The sequence below is a fragment of the Manis pentadactyla genome, chromosome 2 (genome assembly GCF_030020395.1).
Source record: "Manis pentadactyla isolate mManPen7 chromosome 2, mManPen7.hap1, whole genome shotgun sequence".
Lineage (NCBI taxonomy): Eukaryota > Metazoa > Chordata > Mammalia > Pholidota > Manidae > Manis > Manis pentadactyla.
This window is the reverse complement of record NC_080020.1, coordinates 84,450,330-84,470,337: the sequence shown is the minus strand read 5'-3', so window position 1 is coordinate 84,470,337 and position 20,008 is coordinate 84,450,330. Positions and strand designations below refer to the sequence as shown.

General features: G+C 35.1%; 2 protein-coding genes across 5 annotated transcripts in view; both read right to left on the bottom strand.

Annotated features, from left to right (window-relative positions):
- Window positions 1–4,224, bottom strand: part of GFM2 (GTP dependent ribosome recycling factor mitochondrial 2) — a 90,134-nt gene extending 85,910 nt beyond the window's left edge. Inside the window, exon 1 of the mRNA XM_036886078.2 lies at window positions 3,361–4,224. The gene's annotated coding sequence lies outside the window, so the exon portion shown is untranslated. The remainder of the gene's footprint in view (window positions 1–3,360) is intronic.
- Window positions 892–20,008, bottom strand: part of FAM169A (family with sequence similarity 169 member A) — an 81,345-nt gene continuing 62,228 nt past the window's right edge. For all 4 annotated transcript variants that reach the window (XM_036886080.2, XM_036886081.2, XM_057494326.1 and 1 more), the window contains 5 exons: window positions 11,728–11,767; window positions 11,065–11,215; window positions 8,531–8,687; window positions 5,738–5,941; window positions 892–4,860 (listed from right to left, as the gene is read on the bottom strand). In XM_036886080.2, coding sequence (XP_036741975.2) covers window positions 4,312–4,860; window positions 5,738–5,941; window positions 8,531–8,687; window positions 11,065–11,215; window positions 11,728–11,767 — 1,101 coding nt within the window. In that variant the 3' untranslated portion in view covers window positions 892–4,311. The remainder of the gene's footprint in view (window positions 4,861–5,737; window positions 5,942–8,530; window positions 8,688–11,064; window positions 11,216–11,727; window positions 11,768–20,008) is intronic.

Sequence of the window (20,008 nt, the reverse complement as noted above, 5' to 3'; positions counted from 1 at the left end):
TAGAAATATCTTACTTCATCAGTATCTGCATTAGTAAATGGGTACTCAGCAATATAGATCATTATAGGAAACACAAATGTGGTTGAAATCACCTTTTATCATAAAGGCCAGTGCACACTGAAATAAGGAGCCTAGGCTACAAACCTGTCACTTCCGAGACCTTACCTGAAGTCTCTTTCACCTCACTGTTCATCATTAGTCCTAAGAAATATTGCATTAATGCACAGTAATGTTTGTTAAGTTTATATTTACATGGAGTATATATGAGAGAAAGCACACTAAATAGAAAAGGTTCAGAAGAACTTACCTAGATAAATCTTTTCACCTCTAATTAATCCTTAATTTCTTCATACAGTAAGTCAGTGGATTAGTATTTTAAACATCCTTTTCCCCTCTTATTCATCATCATACATAGTAATACCTAGAACTGTATTTTCTACTCAAAACATGAAAAATATATAGCAACATATTTATATTTCTAGCATTTTCTATATTCTAAACTTAGGGTAGTATATTTATGTTTTGAGAATGGTAAAAAGTTTAAAGTCCATGTAAAATTGTTTTAAAAAGAAAAAGACTACACTGATAACCTTAAAGAGAAATTTATTCCATTACTTAAACAAGGTCATGTATTAGGCTTGTAAGTTGGTTAAAGCACATTTGTGATCTGAATTATGTTTGTGGCTTTGAGATTTTAGGGTATCTATATATTACATTAATCTATAATCACACTAATTGTTTTAAATTGTTTATTTTTTAAAGTCTGTCTTGAAAGTATGACCACAGATTGTGCCTTTAACAAGATTTTTGTCTAAATAAATTCAATATCTAAATACATCTTCATCAATGAAATTAGGGAAAAGGGAAATAATTTCAAAACACAGACCAGGAAACAATCACAAAATAGAGGTTTAATGACTATTTTTAAACTTAAAAAAACTACCAAGAAAACAAACATGAGTACCTCAGTAAGACTTGCTATTCTGAATAATGTAACATCTTCTCTAAGTTCTACAAACAGAAATCTTAGAACACATAGATACTTAGGAAAAGAAAGGCTAGTCCTTGGAAATGACTACCCAGTGTGTTATTACTTAAGAATGACAAAAGCTGAACCTTTCTTACAATTAGATTTTAACAAATAATTTTGCCACTAACAGAAATGGGTAATGTGTGAAAGACTTAACTTTTGGAAAGTGAAAGAAAAATATCAACTAAAGATAAGCACTGGATACTACAGAACTGAGGTTTGCTTATTTTTTAGAACCAAAAATAAGCAAATTATCTTGTACAAAGAAAGCTTGATACTGAGTATACAAACGAAAGTAACATTTTTAATCACACCCAAGAAAATCTGGATCACACCTTAAAATATATTGCTACTAGTGGACATACAGGCAGAAATTTATTTCTAAAATACTGTTACACCGATGAGTAATGTTTATATAAATTATTTACATTAAGATCTGTTTCAGTTTGCTGGTGTGACCAAACCTTGGAAGGAAATCCATAAGGGTAAAGCAGAACATAAGAGCAGTACACTTAGATATTAGGTAAAGATTCAATTTGATACAATCATAAACCTCCAAGATACCTTTCTAAAGTCACTGAAACCATTTTATATAGTATTCTGGTGGTCAGCTAACTGAACCATTCATCACTAGTAGTTGTTATCTTTGCCATAATTCTCTGCACTGAATGGAAACACCATTGAATATAGACACATTTTAAATAGAAGACTGACATTCTGTCATGCTATTTGATTTTATAAAAAAATCATAATAGACCCTCTCACCTTTGAAAGTTGTAGAGGAGCTCTATAATAAATTCTTAAATATATTTCTGTGATGTCTAGTAATTGAATAAACTTGAACATAGAACTAAAATTTAGCCAATAACTGCTTTATATTACACAAGGAAATACATACTTATTTACACAAACTGAAGTGAATTCCCTTCTCCATAAATAAGACTTCTAAATAAAAAAGCAGCTCACAAAGGACTGTAGAATATGACTGGACGCTCAACAACTAGACTGACTGAAATCAGATTTCAGTCCTCTAATTATGAGTCCTTTCAATTTCTTGTAAAAAACTATGAGTATCTGAGTTTTATTTAGATTTCTTTTGAGGATAAATTTTGTTGTAAATTCTACACTAAGTATAGAACTCATTTACTGAACATGAAAGTCAGGTTTTTCCATGTAACCTAACATTTTCTCCTCTACCATCTATACCAAAATAATATTTTTTGTCAGAACTGATACGTAACTAAAGTTTTGTGAGCTGAACAAGAAGCTTTAAAAGTGTTCAAAATGCTCTTCCTGTTTAAGAATAAACTAACAGGTTTAACTAGTATAAGTTTATACTGTTTGTCCCCAGTGATCATATATGAATAAATAAACCTTTTTTGTGAACTCAGCAACTATATTCACACATCAAGAATTGTCAGTAAGCTCAGTCTTCTCAAACTGCACCTTTATAAAGTATTTTAAGAGAACAATGAACCATCCAAGTAAAAAGTGTTAGCTTTAGGTTTTTTAATCTTAAGAAATTAAAAATGGAAAGGTTAAGAATATGCTAAATCTTTATTTCCCCAATTGTGGTATTAACAAAAGTTTCTCACAAAATACAGAAAGCTGCATAAACATTTGCTAGATAAACTAGTATTACTTTCACTTAATTAGCATTTGTTGAGAAAATGGTTGAAGTGTTTTCATTTGAAGTGAAATGTGAATAAAGGTGAAATAACCAATAAAGAAAATGTAAAGGATACAAGTACATGAATAAGAGAGTTTGCTATTTTGCCTATTCAAATATTTAACTCAATTTATTAGATCTTTCTAAAATATCAGCATCACAAAATGAAATTCAATGACATTACCTGACTGTAGACAAAAAAACCTTCAACCTCAATCCTTAGCACCTCAAATAATGACACAAAGTTGTAAAATGTTTTCTCATGTAAGAACCAAGCTGTTTTATAACATTCTAAATGGTCTCAAAGCATTCTCTGATTTATATGCAAATCTGAATACACACAAAAAGAGAAGGACTGTTTCAAGATTCTCTTTGGAGTCAAAGAATAACAATTTTGTTCATTTTTTAATAAATCACAAAAATAAGCAATAGAGGGATTTTTTTTTTAAGTTTTTCTAGACTAAGGCCTTTGCTAAGGCAACACAATGCACACACACAAGACTAGCTCATAGCCTGTGCTCACAGAACAAATAAGATGAACAAGACAAAAGGGACAACCAAAGCCTCCAATTTGACTGAAGCTTTTTTAACTACAGCATCTAGGGCAGAGTTATTCCTGCCATCTAGGTCTAAGATTGTGGGGGCACAGTTCCAAACCTACCCAAAAATGGATGCCAAGGACATAAGCTGGCAGGAAGGCAGGCAGGCAGGCAGATCTTTTGACAAGAATCACTCTTATGAGTTAGGGAAGTGGATGAAACCTGAGGGGAATATAAATAAGATTTTAGAATAAAGGCAGTAGCAAGATTAAGGAAAACTCGTAACACTTCTGAAGTTTTCACACTTCTGAAGTATACATGTTAATTGAGTGAGGACAAAAGTGTAGTACCCTGCTTCAAATGTAATTTTTAAAATAATTCTATTAGTGCCACAGGCCAGAGGTAAATCTCTAGCATACTGTTAGTATCAGATGTTATAGAGTGAGTTGGAAATAGATTTTGTACCTTTTGTACCTTTAACCAGACATTGAAGTCAAAGGAAGAAACCGTAACTATACAGCTAAGAATTAAGAGGCCAGAATACCACTTTCATAAACCTTTGACCATAACTTGCCATATTTGTGCTCTCAGTTGAAGTATATTTATTCTAACTTACTGGTTTTTGTTTAAGCATGCCTACATTTAAAAAAATGGCCATTTGTTTTGATATTTAAGATAAAATTTCTAGAACTCTCACCAAGTTTACTATTAAAACCCTTAGTATAAAAGATTTCTGTGATCCTTACAAGTAATGGAAAGCCTACTACTTTCAGTTTTTTAATCTTCTGAAATATTAATGGTCAGATGTCCCCAACTACTAAAGAAAATATAGTATGATCTGGTTTCCCAAAATCGAAATATGGTTAATAAAAATAAAAAATTGTATTTACACAAAACAGCCTGAAAAATAAAAAAGAATGGTGAATCCTAGGTCCTAAACGGGGAAGGAAAACTGGCATCATAAGTTCAAATTGAAATTTTGGAATTTTTGCCCTGTGCCCCATGCTATTTATTATATTTTAAAAACAACAATTATGTTACAAAGAAGAGGATTTATCATCTCCCTTTCTTCTTCAGGTCAGCTTGGCTTTCTTCTTAGCAGGCCCTTTATGCCCTTTAGCCTTTCTTCTTAAATTCCTCCTGTCTACAACAGGCACCTCCACTTCTATTTCCTCTGAGCTGCTATCTGCAGTTTTTTCTGCTGACTGTGTGAACTGATCCAGCTGCTCAGAAGAGGCTTCAGACTGCTCCTCTGACTGGTTTTTCTGTCCTGCATTCTGTGAAAATGGTACATCTTCAAGTTCAACTTCAATCAAAGAACTCTGGGGAAGAGCTGTAGATGTTTCCTGGGGCTCAGGTACCCCCTCCTCACCCTGGTCTTCTAATGAGGAAGTAGTATTGGGTGATAAATTTTCAGAGATTGATTCTTCAGAGAATTCAGCTATCACAGAGTTTGGAAAACCACTGTCAGATCGTTCTTCATTTGGGATAGTAGCAACACTGTCTGAACTCCCAAAATGGGCTTTCTTTCTTGAAGCCATTGGCAGTTTCTCTTCAGGGTGCCCCTTTTCATCAGATGGGCCTTCATCTAGCAACATTTCTGAGTCAGTTACATGTAAGGTCTGAAAACAAAAAATTAGTGAACAAACTTTCGCAATATAATTCTTACATAAGTTATTCTGAGACACTAATATGCAATGAAACTGAACTGCATTTTAAAGAATTCAATATTTTTAATGTGTACTCTGAACACAACTCAATTTCTTCAAAATTGGATTAATTTCTTGCTTTAAAGATATAATAAAAGTAATTATTTTACCTCACAAAGTACTTCAGATATCTTAAACTTTTTATCAAGACTCTTAAAAACTATGATTAATTCGAAGTTTTTTAGGTTCTTGGTGTTACTGAAGCCAGAACCAAGAGTCCCTTGGGACTTGACATTGCCACCCCACTAAGTTTGACTGTGGTTTCATTAGATGATGGGTGAGGGCAATGGAAATTTGATCATTTATTTCTGTGAGACACTATAACATACTGCTGTTTAGTAATTTTTAGCCTTAAATTAAAATACTCAAAACTAAAAATTAAATTTCTTTTAGAATACCCCATCAAGATTTCTTCCCATTAAGTTAATCTGTCTCCCTAATTAAAACAAATTAAAATGACTGTATTGGTCATAGGCTATTTAATACCTTTTAGCCATAGGTATTCAAATATTTGGTAGATAATGTTTTATCCATTTTTCTAAGCTTCTCCCTAAATCTACAAAAACTCATGTTGATGCCATAAGTCAGCTATCAGTAAGGTTAGAGAGTTTTGATTTTATGGACTACTATTGATTGCATCTTCTTAAAATACCTACTCCAACATAAAATTCAACTGTCCTGACAGACTGTATATGTTAAGGTAGAGGAATATATATGTAATTACATTGTCCCACAATGTCAACACTGGAACATTTTAACTCTAAAACAACTAGGTTATTTTCCCCCTCACCTTATCCTGTGCAACAGTCTCAGGGGGTTTTGAAGATTCTACCACCAGTGGAACAAGATTCATAGAGTCTTCGCTGGAATTAAGAGATTGCAATTTTAATTCGTCATCTAAAACTTCACTAGTGGAGTCCTCCTCTTCAGTTATAAGTGAAGTCTTAGGAGTATCATCCATTATCTCACCGTTCATAGGTTCTAATTCAGATTCCTACACAATTAGGGGGGAAAGTAAGTGAGGACATGATTACAGACTTATTTTTCATGCAAGATGGGTCCATTCTCAGTCCCCACCTGTCATGCACCAGGACTCAACATAAACTCTACCACATTATAGGGCATGCATCAGGAGATAGTCTTACTGGGGAAAGGGGACACTTATGAGGCAGGGTCAGTAAAAGAAAAGAATCCGTAAGTATCCCAAATTCCCCCTGTTCTCATGGAGAGGGGACAGGACCAGGATGTTCTGCAGACAGAGTATGAGTCTAAGGTTCTGTGGAGAGACCCTGCCCACTTCTTGCTCTTTCTTCTTATAGAATAATAGGAAGAATCTTTTCAGTAAAAAGGCACCAAGGAGAATCTAGATTTGCTGCCAGCTCTTTACTGGCCAGCAGATGAGCTCTTGGAATCTTTGGGACCTGTGGGAAATTACAAGTAACCCTACCAAGGGAAGGAAGCACTACCAGTCCTGTGGAAAGTTGAGTTTCAATATAGCTTCTTGCTGAGAGAAGGAGCCCTCAATCTCAGCTAGCTCATTGTCCAGACAACCAGACAACCCAGAGTCATTTCAACAATCTTGTTCCTCACATTAAAATATATAAAGTCAATCTGGTAACACTAACTCTACAATTTCTGAAATTCTTCCAATGTTCATAAATTTATAAGGCTTCTATTTAATGTCTAATATTTCTAATTAATCCTAGTGACATTCTAATAATTAGAGGGCAATTTATTACCATTTAAAAATTTTTAAACCTGATGCACTCATGTGTTCAGAAATCAATTTGGTTGTATTCTATAGGACGACTGAAATCATATAAGGGAAGTTTTCCATGGGGATATTGAAATCAGAGACTCAGAAAAATTAATCTGACCAGATAGTATGAATAGATTGCACACAGAAGGCAATTACAATAAAACTCCTAAAAGCACTAAATAGGGTAAGAGAAATGTTAAAAGAAGAAAATAAGAAAGCCTCAGAAAAGCTTAAAAAAACAGAATTTTGGTGAGTGACTAAATGTGAGCAGTAATAGAAGAGAAAAACTCAGTCCTTCAAGTTTTAAGTTTGGGAACAGAATGAAAGATAAGAAACAAGGAGAAATGCTCAATGCAGAAGTGATAAGAATAGAGATTATGTTGAATTTAAGATGATAAAAGACTTCTGTGTAAATAGAAATATTCAGAAGACAAGTAACATTATGTGACTACTAACTGGACCAGAATCAAAAGTCTAGAGTTATTGGTCATCCTCACAGAGATGACAGTTGAGCCATTATACCAGATGTATTTTCTAAAAAGAGAGCATGAACCAAAGAGCAGAAAGTCTGAGCTTCTAACAGACACAAATAAAGGAAAAAGAGCAGGAAGCACAAGAGTCAAAAAATAAATAAAACAAACAAACAAAAATCCGCCAGAGATAGGAAAACCAAGAAACCAAAGTACAACCGTGTTATAAAGCCAGGGGACTAGAGAATCCTGGGAAGACAGTAGTCGGTCTAGGTAAGGAGAGCTACTGGAATTAAACCGAAGTGTCACTGGTGACCTACAAGAGTATGTGTTCAATGTATTGTTGGGAAAATGAAACAGGTTACATGAAGTATGTATGGTATAATCTTAAGTTTATGAAAGAGAAAATATATACATATATTCCCAAATACATCTAGAGCCTCCTAACCCCTTTTTAAAATATGTGCTTTACTTTCCCAATTTTTTACAAGAAAAGAAAAATATTTCCATTCAAAAATACAGTTTCATAAAGTACAGGAAGCAGGAGCTAAATTGGAGTAAGTTAAGAAAATAAAATTGGTAATGGAATTTCACTTGTTCATAGGCTTGGCATACAGGTAAAAGATTTTAAAAGAAACTTAAAACATATGGAAGAAGAAATAAGGAACCTGTAGAATGTAAAAGATTGACAATATTAAAGAAAAAGAAGGGAAAGAAAGGAAATGGACAGTGAAGAAAAAAAGAAGATAGGGACAAATACTTGAGGAGCTGCAGAAATTAAGCCAGAGTTTCAGAGTTTACTTAGTCACACAGGATTTTCCCATTTGTTTTCTAGTGTTAAAAAAAAAAATGAATGTAGTTATTTTTTCAGAAATTTGTAAATCAATTGTAGTCATATATATTTGTTTTTCTGGACAAAATTTAACTCTATCCTTCTAACCAAAATAGGGGTGCAGCTGAAGGCTTGTTGAAACTTAAGCTAACAACTCTAAATGGTTCCATGTGGTAGACCTTGTAGTCACATCATTTGTGTCTCCTCTTAAGTATGTTTAATTCCACAAATTAATTTACATTTTAAGTACACTGAGGGGCCTTACTAAACATTTCTAGTTTATCTTTGCTGTATGTCAAACTTTTAAGAACTCCATTTGAAGTATGAAATGATTATTGTAACTTTATTCTCTCCCCAACTTCAGTTGCTGACCTTGATATAGAAATATGATTTTTAACATTAAATACAATTTCTACACCTAAATTTATTTTTAAATACAATTTCTAACATCTAAAATACATAATTAAAAAAGTTAAAACTTAGGTTACTTCCATTCATTTTATTTAATAAGTGATCTCTTACCTTTTCACCATCTTGCTTTTCTAGACATGTCTGGGTTTCTGGTGTAGGCCGAGCATCCTTATCAACACTTTCATCCTCAAATTCAATCACACTCTGTTCAGGTTCTTCTTCCAGAAGCTCTTCGGAGCTCTCTGATGTGCGTGCAGCAAACTCCAGTCTAGAAAACAAAAGAAAACCATTCTTATGTATTTTATTAAGGTTGAATATAAAATTTCAGTAATCTCTTAATAATAAAGTAACGCTTTAGAGTATCAACTAAGTATTGTCCAGTCAACAACTTCAAAATTTACAGACCCAAAATCAATTTCTTCATCTTATAAATTTGTACTCTTTCCTACCTTGTTCTCCAGTTTGATTAACAACATCACCATCTTCTTAATCATTAAACCAGACCTTTCTTTTACTCTATCTATATTCTGATTGGATCTTATTCCATTAAAATGAATGTACTGAGATGGAACAGTCCAGTTTATAGCTTTTGTCCCAGCACTGTCATAATTATTAATAATGCCCCTTTCATTCTCAAAAATGCCAGCTCAGACAATAATGATATGGTTTAGTTCTACCTCTGAAATGCCTTTCAAACATATCATATCCCTAACTTTCTATTCCTACTTCATGGGCCTCCTTCACACCCCAATTCTCTGTGGACACTGTAACTTCTTCCCACCTCACCCTCAGACCTGTACTACATTCTTTCTTTAGTAATTTTCAGAGCTATGTTTCTAACACATGTATCTGTACCTGTGACAGACCAGCTCAGACAATTGTGATGGTTTCCTATGGTTTAGAGAAAACAGTATACCTCCTTCCAAAGCCTAACATGACCAGACCCTTGTATTTTTATCTCCTACTATATGCAGCCATTTACCTTATATACCAGTTAACCTTATCAACATTCCTCCTTGCTTTGCGCCTTTGCTCGTGTTATTCCTGTAATCTAGATCTTCGTGGTACAATACAGCAGCCGCATAACACATGTCATTATTTGTATTTATTAAAATTAAATGAAATTAAAACTTAAGTTCCTCACTGGCCACATTTCAAGTACTCAATAGGCATCCTGAGTAGTGGCTGACATAATGGGCAGGGCAGATACAGAACATTTCCATCACAGAAAGTTCTTTGGACAGCAGTAGTACAAACCAAAGGTCAGCAAACTTCCTTGGCTATAAGTCTTTGTGGACCATATGGTCTCTGGACAACTACTCAGCTCTGCCACTGTAACACAAAAACAACCATAATAAACAGGTAAACTAATGAGCATGGATATATTACAACATAATTTTATTTACAACAATAGGTGATGGGGCCAGATTTGGCCTATAGACTATAGTTTGTGGAACACTGGGCTATAAAGTCTTCTCTGTTATTGAGTTTCTACTAAAGAAGGCCTTGCTGAAATGCCAAATCTCTCCATCCCCTCAACTGGAATCAATCACGCTCTCCTCTGCATCACAGCATTGTGCAGTTATTAGTGTACCATCCCCATCCACTTTGCCATGCTCTTCATCAGAATCACTGATACAAATGTGTATTAGAAACCACCAGGCCGTCGACATTTTAAGGGCAAAGACGGAGTTTTATTCTTCGTAGTATCTGAGTAAGCATTCAAGCATTAAGTCTTACTGTTACTCTTCTGTTAATGAAAGGCAAACAAAATTCCACAATAGTTCTAGGATGTTCAATTTAAAATGCAGTTACATTCCCTTCTAAAATGGGTAGTAAATCAAAATGTCGCTCAATGCAAAGAGCATAATTAATTATCTCAACTCTCAGATTATTCTTTTCACAAATTGCTAAATATTTACTTATATTTGCCTTTAACATGAACTTTTCACCAAAATAAAATTTACATACTCAATTACCCAAATTTAAAATTATTTACATAATGAAATTAGCCTAACTATCAGAATTCTTAACTGAGTGAAATAATTTCACAGCTAAAAATGGCAGAGCTATGAATGGCTGACTCAGAAGCAGCTAGTAGGACTATTAGAGCAAAAGTCTAATTTTGCTTTCCTTAGGATTCAAAGGAAGATAGAGAATAAAGTTTTGACCCAAGTGTCCTGTTGATTCAGCTGACTACTAAAATCCTGGAGGAGTTGACAACACTATTTATGGTTATTGCTAATTTACATTATGTCCAACATCCCACCCAGTAAAACAAACCCCTTATAAAGTAAAATTGAAGGTTTTAAAAATTGACTATAAACCTCAGCATTACTAAAAACTATAGTTACTGTCAAATTCAAAGCTGGTGATAATGACTCGTTTGGAATAATATTCTCCTGGATTTTCATACATGAGAGATTAAACTATGAGTTGATTCCACTCTCTTACTAGCAATTTCTCCCTCTACCACAAAGAGACAATTCAAAGAATTCAAATGAATTCAAAAGAAAACACAAATTTCTACACCAAGGTCATTTGTTGTACAAACAATATAACAGCCTCTTCCTTAAATAGTAAATACTAGTAATATAAAAATAAAAATAAACAAACTAATGAGAGTAAAATAAATAATTACTTACTTGTTTATTGAAGCTGTAGGTGAAGTCTGAGCAGTCTTTTCATCTTCCCCTTGAGAACTACTAAATTCAGAATCCTGAAACCGCTTTCCAATCTTTGGCCGTTTCAGATGACTACTTCGAGTACGAGTGGAAACAGGTGTTTTATCGTGACCTGAGAAAAACACCAAAACTATAATTTATTATTAATTCAAAGATTACCTGTTAAAATACACAGAAATGCAAGAACTATGGTAATTATACTTATATCCCCACCATTACACACTTTTCTCTCACACTAGGCAAGAAACAATGTGAGAAAAACAATTATTTTCCAAATTATGAAGGAACTTAGTCAATATTCATTCCTCACACTTCCCTGTTACCTTGAGCTTTGCAAAGTGTTTATGCATTTTTACTTATATTCTTTCCCAAAAGCTTGGGAAATAAACAAAGTAGATATTACTGTCCCTATTTTACAGGTGAGGACATGAGGAAAAGAGGTACAGCAAACTTACTCTGAACAGCAAAATCAGTAGTGGTAGCATTAGAACCCAGATCCAGCTTTTGTAGCTGGTTAAGTCATCACTTACTCTAAGGGACCCACAAATACACATACACAAACACACAAATACATAACCTAATTCTAAGCACTTCACTTACTGACAGCCCAGCAGAATTTCTTACCTTCAGAAGTACTTGCAAAGGCATCTTTTAGAGAATCAATCTACAATAGAGATACAGGTTAAAACCAAAAGTTTTAGATCATTTTTCACTCTATGGATCTACTTCATTCAGCATAGAATAAAATCTTTTAAAACATTTTTCTATTATGATATTTCTGTATTCACTTTTCATCAATGAAGAAAACTCACACAAGATACAAAAGTCTGTGTTACAGCCTCAGTTATTATCAGCCTAAGAATTTATCAAGCCATCTAAATATGTTACAATAGTGTAACACTGCGGTTCCCTAGTATTCTGTCCTGAGCTACCTTCTGTTTTCAGTTCACATGCTCTTCCTCTGTAATACCTACTACCTTTACTTCAACATCTACTTGCTCATGAATCCAAATATACACTTTCAACTCCCTAACCTCTTTCCTGATTTCCAAACCTCTATTTCAAATGAAGTATCTTCCCAGTGGATACTCCACCCAGTTCTAATCCAAAAGGTCCCAAACTGAACTCTTCTCTTTTCCCATTACTATTCCCTATCTCAGTTAATGGCAATAACAATTCAGTAAGCCATTCTGGCCAAAAACCTGTGAAACAGTAATGACTTCTTATGCCTCATTTAACCAACCACAAAGCCTGCCAATTTTGACTCTGAAGAATCTCTCAAAGCTGCCCCCTCCTTTACATTACCAATGCTTTAGTTCAGGCCCTTACCATCTTTAATGTGAACTACTCCAATATCATCCTTAGGGGGGTACCCCTGCTATATCACATGTCCAGTAATCCCCTCCACCCCGATCATAGAGACACTTCTAAGTCACAAACTGTGACCCTCCTTTGTTTTAAAAACACAACAAACTATAATGGCTCATCACGGCCTAGAATACAAACTCTCAATCTCTTCAATACTAAACACCTCTTACATTCCAAACATGCCATTTTCTTTCACACCTGTGCTTGTTAACATGCCCTTCTTTGGAATGCCCAAACAACTTCTGTTATGGAAAAAGTCAGCTCAGTTACTACTCACCTATTCCAGGCCATGAGTAGTAGTAATACTCTGCCATGTACTTTCAATCACTTGCTATGCTCTATTCAGGCAAGTATTATCCTATGGTAATTTGCTTATGTATCTATTTCTAATAATGGACCATCTACTTCTCCCATGCTTATAGGAGCCCTATTTTTGTATGTCCTATGCTTGCTACAGTACCTGTTTTATTATATACACTGCTACCCATTCATTCATCACACTTTCATTGAAATTCTACTATATGGTAAGCATACAGACTTCAAGAATGTCAAATGTCTGCTTATAGGACACAGACAAATGAGGGAGCAACCTATCACACACGATAACATAAAAATCCTGTCTTCAAGAAGTGTTCAACTAGACAGGGTTAGGACTTTGAAGATGAATAAATAAAAGGTTTAAAAAGTACCATATAAGAAATACATGTACTATTTTATGTCCAAAAATTGGAAAAAGCAAACAGAAATATTATCCTCAACTGAGAATAAATCATGTAGTGATGATCATTTCACCATGTACATCAACACATCAAATTGTACATCTTAAATATGTATAATTTTTGTCAATTATCTTAATAAAGCTAAAAAAAATACCCTGTAGTTAAAATAAACAAAACCATACCTCATGTGGTTACTGTTTAATAAGAGAGTTTAACATGATACATTTTCCTTGAACTAATTAAGATATTAAGTTATATGAAGACTATGAATTTCTAAAATGAAAGAAAATTTAATGTATGTTGCCAACCTTATGACATGGTGCAATTTTAATATATTCTCATCAGAATTATATTATTTAAAATTATTTGGCTTAATATTAAAGTAAATCACTGATCTCACTACATGTATGGGAAGAGTAAATTTTTTCTACTATCCCTGGTTGTATGATATCTGACCAATACTAAATGAATCTATCTGAGAAATTTGGACTATAACAAAACAGAACCACGGCTTATTCTGAAATTTGAAGTTCCAAATGTAGAAAAAATAAAACGAAAAATCTAACTCCTTTATATATAGTAACTATGTTATTTATATTATTCCTTAAAAATGCTTCAAAATTTTCAAATAGTTAACACTCATGCTAATTAAGACAGGTAAATAAGAGGCACAATTTCCAAAAGCACTTGTCTCTGAAATGGAAATGCATTTACATAGACATATTCAACACTCACTAAAAACATACTCAGATACCCATGTGAAAAAGAAATATGACTGTTTTAAATGCTACAACAAAACACTGAATATAAATAGACTTCTAAAATCCCATCAGTGGACCCATACTTTAACTAATAACAAGTAAGTTATAGAAAAGCATCTGTCAAGAGAGGATTCAAGATGGCGGCATGAGAGATGAGACAAAGAACTCCTGCCAAAACCACATATATTATGAAAATATAGTTAATACAACTAATCCTAAAATAGCAAAATGAAAGAAGGCTGTACCAGACTGCATACACCTGGAGAACAGAGCAGACCTCACAAAACAGGGTAACATCCCAAAGCCTTGATAGGGTGGGACCCAAGCCCTACCTCCATCCCAGCTCACAGGCAGGAGGAAGAGAAATAGAGCAGGGAGGGGGAGAAAGCCTAGGACTGCTGAACACCCAGCCCTGGAGATCTGTTTTGGGAGCACAAACCTACATTGCATGGTGCTCTGGAGATTAGTGGGGTTGGAAAGCTAAGAGAGGTGGAATACTTGGAGAGACTGAGATTCCAGCCATTTATGGAGGACAGGGATCCATATCTGGCTGCTGTGGGACAAAGGAAAGGTGGACAATGTAAGAGGCTTCCTAGAAACGAGAGGGTTGTCGAAGGGCCAGGGTTTGCACGGAGCTTGCTGCGCAGGAGAATAGATAGGAGGACAAGGTTGTCTGGGCGTGCTCTGCCCAGCAGGTTGGGAACTTTCAGGAGCTGCAGACACTCCATCCCTCTGGCTGGCTACTAAGCTCTGAGGCACCCCACTGTGATACACAGCCTGCTGCACCTTCCTCCTGGCCTGCTGGCACTGGCTCACATACCAGCAGTCCCTTCCCAGGCATCAGGCCAGCCAGAGGGAGGCCCCACCTATGACAGCTACAGAGGCAAAGCACAGAGGTTTACGCCTGTGTGATAGCCCTGTGGTTCTGACAGTGGAGACAGGCACACAGCCAGGAATCAGAAAACAGCCCATTCCTCCCCCCAGGCACCAGAACCACTCCCCTGCAACCCCAGACATCACTCCAGGGGCTGAGCAGCTCCAGAGACTAGAGCTTCTGGACACTAGAGGGGGCCACATACAAATATGAAATGACAAACTTGGTTCAAAAAAAAAATCTTAAGAACATCAGAAAAAAGAGCCAAATGAGACTGAACTCACCAATCTGCCAGAAAGAGAGTTCAAAATAAAAATCATAAAAATGCTTATGGAGGTAGAAAAAATATTCAAGAACTCAGGGATGAATTTAGGAATGAGATTCAGTCATTGAGAAATTCTGTATCTGAAATGAAACATACAATGCAGGGATTTAAAAGCAGATTAGATATAGTAGAAAAAATGGTAAATGGAATAGAAATTAGAGAAGAGGAATACAAAGAAGCTGAGGAACAGAGAGAAAGAAGGATCTCTAAGAATGAAAGAATATTGAGAGAACTGTGTGACCAATCCAAATGGAACAATATTCACATTATAGGGGTACCAGAAGAAGAGAGAGAAAAAGGGGTAGAAAGTGTCTTTGAGAAAGTAATTGCAGAAAACTTCCCCAGTCTGGGAAAGGAGATAGTCTCTCAGGCCATGAAGGTGCACAGATCGCCCAACAGAAGGGACCCAAGGAAGACAACACCAACACACATAATTAAAATGGCAAGATCAAGGATAAGGACAGACATTTAAAAGCAGATGGAGAGAGAAAAAAGATCACATACAAGGGAAAACCCATCAGGCTATCATCAAACTTCGCAACAGAAACCTTATAGGCCAGAAGGAAGTGACATGATATAATTAATGCAATGAAGCAGAAGGGCCTCGAACCAAGAATACTCTACCTGGCAAGATTATGATTTAAATTTGAAGGAGGGATTAAACAATTTTCAGATAAGCAAAAGCTGAGAGAACTTACCTCCCACAAACCACCTCTACAGTACATTTTGGAGGGACTGCTATAGATGGAAGTATTCCTAAGGCTAAATAGCTGTCACCAGGGGAAATAAAACCACAGCAAAGAAAATAGAACAATTAATTACTAAGCAGATGCAAAATCAAATCTACTACCACCAAAATCAATCAAGGGATAGACAAAGAATACAGAATATGATACCTAATAAATAAAGAATGGAGGAGTATGAAGAGGAAAAAAAAAGAATGTTTAGGTTATTATTTGTAAAACCATACTAAGTGAGTTAAATTAGACTGTTAGATAGTAAGGGAATTACCCTTGAAGCTTTGGTAACCATGAACCTAAGCCTGCAATGGCAATAAGTACATAACTATCGATAATCACCCTAAATATAAATGGTCTGAATGCACCAATCAAAATATATAGAGTCACTTAATGGATAAACAAGACCTGTCTAAGCTGCATACAAGAGACTCACTTCAATCCCAAAGACATACACAGACTGAAAGTAAAGGGATGGAAAAAGATATTTCATGCAACTAACAGGGAGAAAAAAGCAGGAGATGCAGTACTTGTATTAGACAAAATACACTTCAAAACAAAGAAAGTCACAAGAGACAAAGAAGGACATTACATAATGATAACGGGGTCAGTCCAACAAGACGATATAACCATTATAAATATCAATGCACCCAAAACAGGAGCACCTACATATGTGAAACAAATACTAACAGAATTATAGCGGGAAATAGAATGCAATGCGTACATTTTAGGAGACTTCAACACACCACTCAGTCCAAAGGACAGATCGACCAGACAAAATAAGGAGACAGAGGCAATGAACAACGTATTAGAACAGATGGACCTAACAGACATCTACAGAACACTCCATCCAAAAGCAACAAGATACACATTCTTCTCAAGTGCACACTGAACATTTTCAAGAATAGATCATACAAACTAGGCCATAAAAAGAGCCTCAGTAAATTCAAAAAGACTGAAACTGTAACAACAAGCTTCTCAGATTACAAAGGTATGAAACTAGAAATAAATTACACAAAGAAAACAAAAAAGCCCAGAAACACATGGAGGCTTAATAACATGGTCCTAAATAATCAAAGGATCAATGACCAAATAAAAACAGAGATCAAGGAATACAGGGAGACAAATGACAATAATTCAACACCGCAAAATCTGGGGGATGCAGCAAAAGCCATGCTTAGAGGAAAGTATACTACAAAACAGGCCTACCTCAGGAAAGAAGAACAATCCCAAATAAACAGCCTAAATTCACAATTAACAAAACTAGAAAAGGAAGAACAAATGAGACCCAAAGTCAACAGAACGAGGGACATGATAAAGACTAGAGCAGAAATAAATAAACTCAAGAAGAATAATACAATAGAAAGAATCAATGAAACCAGGAGCTGGTTCTTCAAGAAAATTAACAAAATAGATAATCCCCTAGCCAGACTTATCAAGAAAAAAAGAGAGTCTACACACATAAACAGAATCACAAATGAGAAAGGAAAAATCACTACGGACACCACAGAAATACAGAGAATTGTGAAAGAATACTATGAAAAATTATATGCTAACTAACTGGATAACTTAGAAGAAATGCACAACTTTCTAGAAAAATACAACTTTCCGAGGCTGACGCAGGAAGAAACAGAAAAGTTGAATAGACCAATTACCAGCAATGAAATTGAATCAGTAATCAAAAAACTACCTAAGAACAAAACTCCTGGATTAGATGGTTTCACTGCTGAATTTTATCAAACATTTAGTGAAGACCTAATACTCATCCTCCTTAAAGTTTTCCAAACAGTAGAAGAGGAGGGGATACTCCCAAACTCATTCTATGAAGCCAGCATCACTCTAATACCAAAACCAGGAAAGACCCCATCAGAAAAGAAAATTACAGACCAATACCCCTGATGAACATAGATGCAAAAATACTAAACAAAATACAGCAAAACAAATTTAAAAATACACCAAAAAAGTTATTCATCATGATCAAATAGGATTTATTCCAAGGATGCAAGGATGGTACAATATTCGAAAATCCATCAACATCATCCACCACATCAACAAAAAGAAGGACAAAAACCACATGATCATCTCCATAGATGCTGAAAAAGCATTTGACAAAATTCAACATCCATTCATGATAAAAACTCTCAACAAAATGGGTATAGAGGGCAAGTACCTCAACATAATAAAGGCCATATATGACAAAGCCACAGCCAACATCATACTTAACAGCAAGAAGCTGAAAGCTTTTCCCCTAAGATAGGGAACACGAGAAGGATGCCCACTCCCCCCAATTTTATTCAACATAGTTCTGGAGGTCCTAGCCACACAAAGAAATAAAAGGCATCCAGATTGGTAAGGAAGAAGCCAAACTGTCACTGTTTACAGATGACATGATGTTGTACATAAAAAACACTAAAGAATCCACTCCAAAACTACTAGAACTAATATCTGAATTCAGCAAAGTTACAGGATACAAAATTAATACACAGAAATCTCTTGCATTCATATACACTAATGATCAACTAGCAGAAAGAGAAATCAGGAAAACAAGTCCATTCACAATCGCATCAAAAAGAATAAAATACCTGGGAATAAACCTAACCAAGGAAGAGAAAGGCCTATACCCTGAAAACTACAAGACACTCTTAAGATAAATTAAAGAGGACACTAACTGGAAATTCATCCCATGCTCTTGGATAGGGAGAATTAATATTGTCAAATTGGCCATTCTGCCTAAAGCAATCTACAGATTCAATGCAATCCTTATCAAAATACTGACAGCATTCTTCAACGAACTGGAACAAATAGTTCTAAAATTCATATGGAGCCACAAAAGACACTGAATAGCCAAAGCAATCCTGAGAAGGAAGAATAAAGTGGGGGGGATCTCGCTCCCCAACTTTAAGCTCTACAAAAAAGCCACAATAATCAAGACAATATGATACTGGCACATGAACAGACCCCATAGGCTAGTGGAACAGAATAGGGAGTCCAGACATTAACGCAAACATATATGGTCAATTAATATTCGATAAAGGAGCCATGGATATACAATGGGGAAATGACAGCCTCTTCAACAGCTGGTGTTGGCAAAACTGGACAGCTACATGTAAGAGAATGAAACTTGATTACTGCCTAACTCCATATACAAAAGTAAACTCGAAATAGATCAAAGGCCTAAATGTAAGTCATGAAACTATAAAACCGTAAGAAGAAAACATAGGCAAAACTCTTTTGGACATAAACATGAGCAACTTCTTCATGAACAAGTGAAACAAAAGGAAAAATGAACAACTGGGTCTGTATCAAACTAGATATAGTTTTTTTAATGGACACCATTACAAAAGGCATCCTACAGTATGTGAGAATATATTTATAAAAGACATATCCGATAAGGGGTGGACATACAAAATATATAAAGAGCTCATGCACTTCCACAAACAAAAAGCAAATAATTTAATTAAAAAATGGGCAGAGGATCGGAACAGACACTTCTCCAAATAAGAAATTCAGATAGCCAACAGATACGTGAAAAGATGCTCCACATCGCTATTCATCAGAGAAATGCAAATTAAAACCACAATGAGATATCACCTCACACCAGTTAGGATGGACAACATCCAAAAGACAAAACAACAACAAATGTTGGCAAGGATGTGGAGAAAGGGGAACCCTCCTACACTGCTGGTGGGAATGTAAAATAGTTCAACCATTGTGAAAAGCAGTATGGAGGTTCCTCAAAATACTAAAAATAGAAATACCATTTAAGTTAGGAATTCCACTCCTAGGAATTTACCCTAAGAATGCAGGGGCCCAGTTTCAAAAAAATATATGCTCCCCTGTTTATTGCAGCACTATTTACAATGGCCAAGAAATGGAAGCAACCTAAGTGTCCATCAGTAGAGGAATGGGTAAAGAAGAGGTGGTACATATACACAATGGAATATTATTCAATCATAAGAAGAAAACAAATCTTCCCATTTGCAATAACATGTATGGAGCTAGAGGGGATTATGCTCAGTGAAATAAGGCAGGTGGAAAAAGACAAGTATCAAATGATTTCACTCATCTGTGGAATATAAAAACAAAGGAAAAACTGAAGGAACAAAACAGCAGCAGACTCA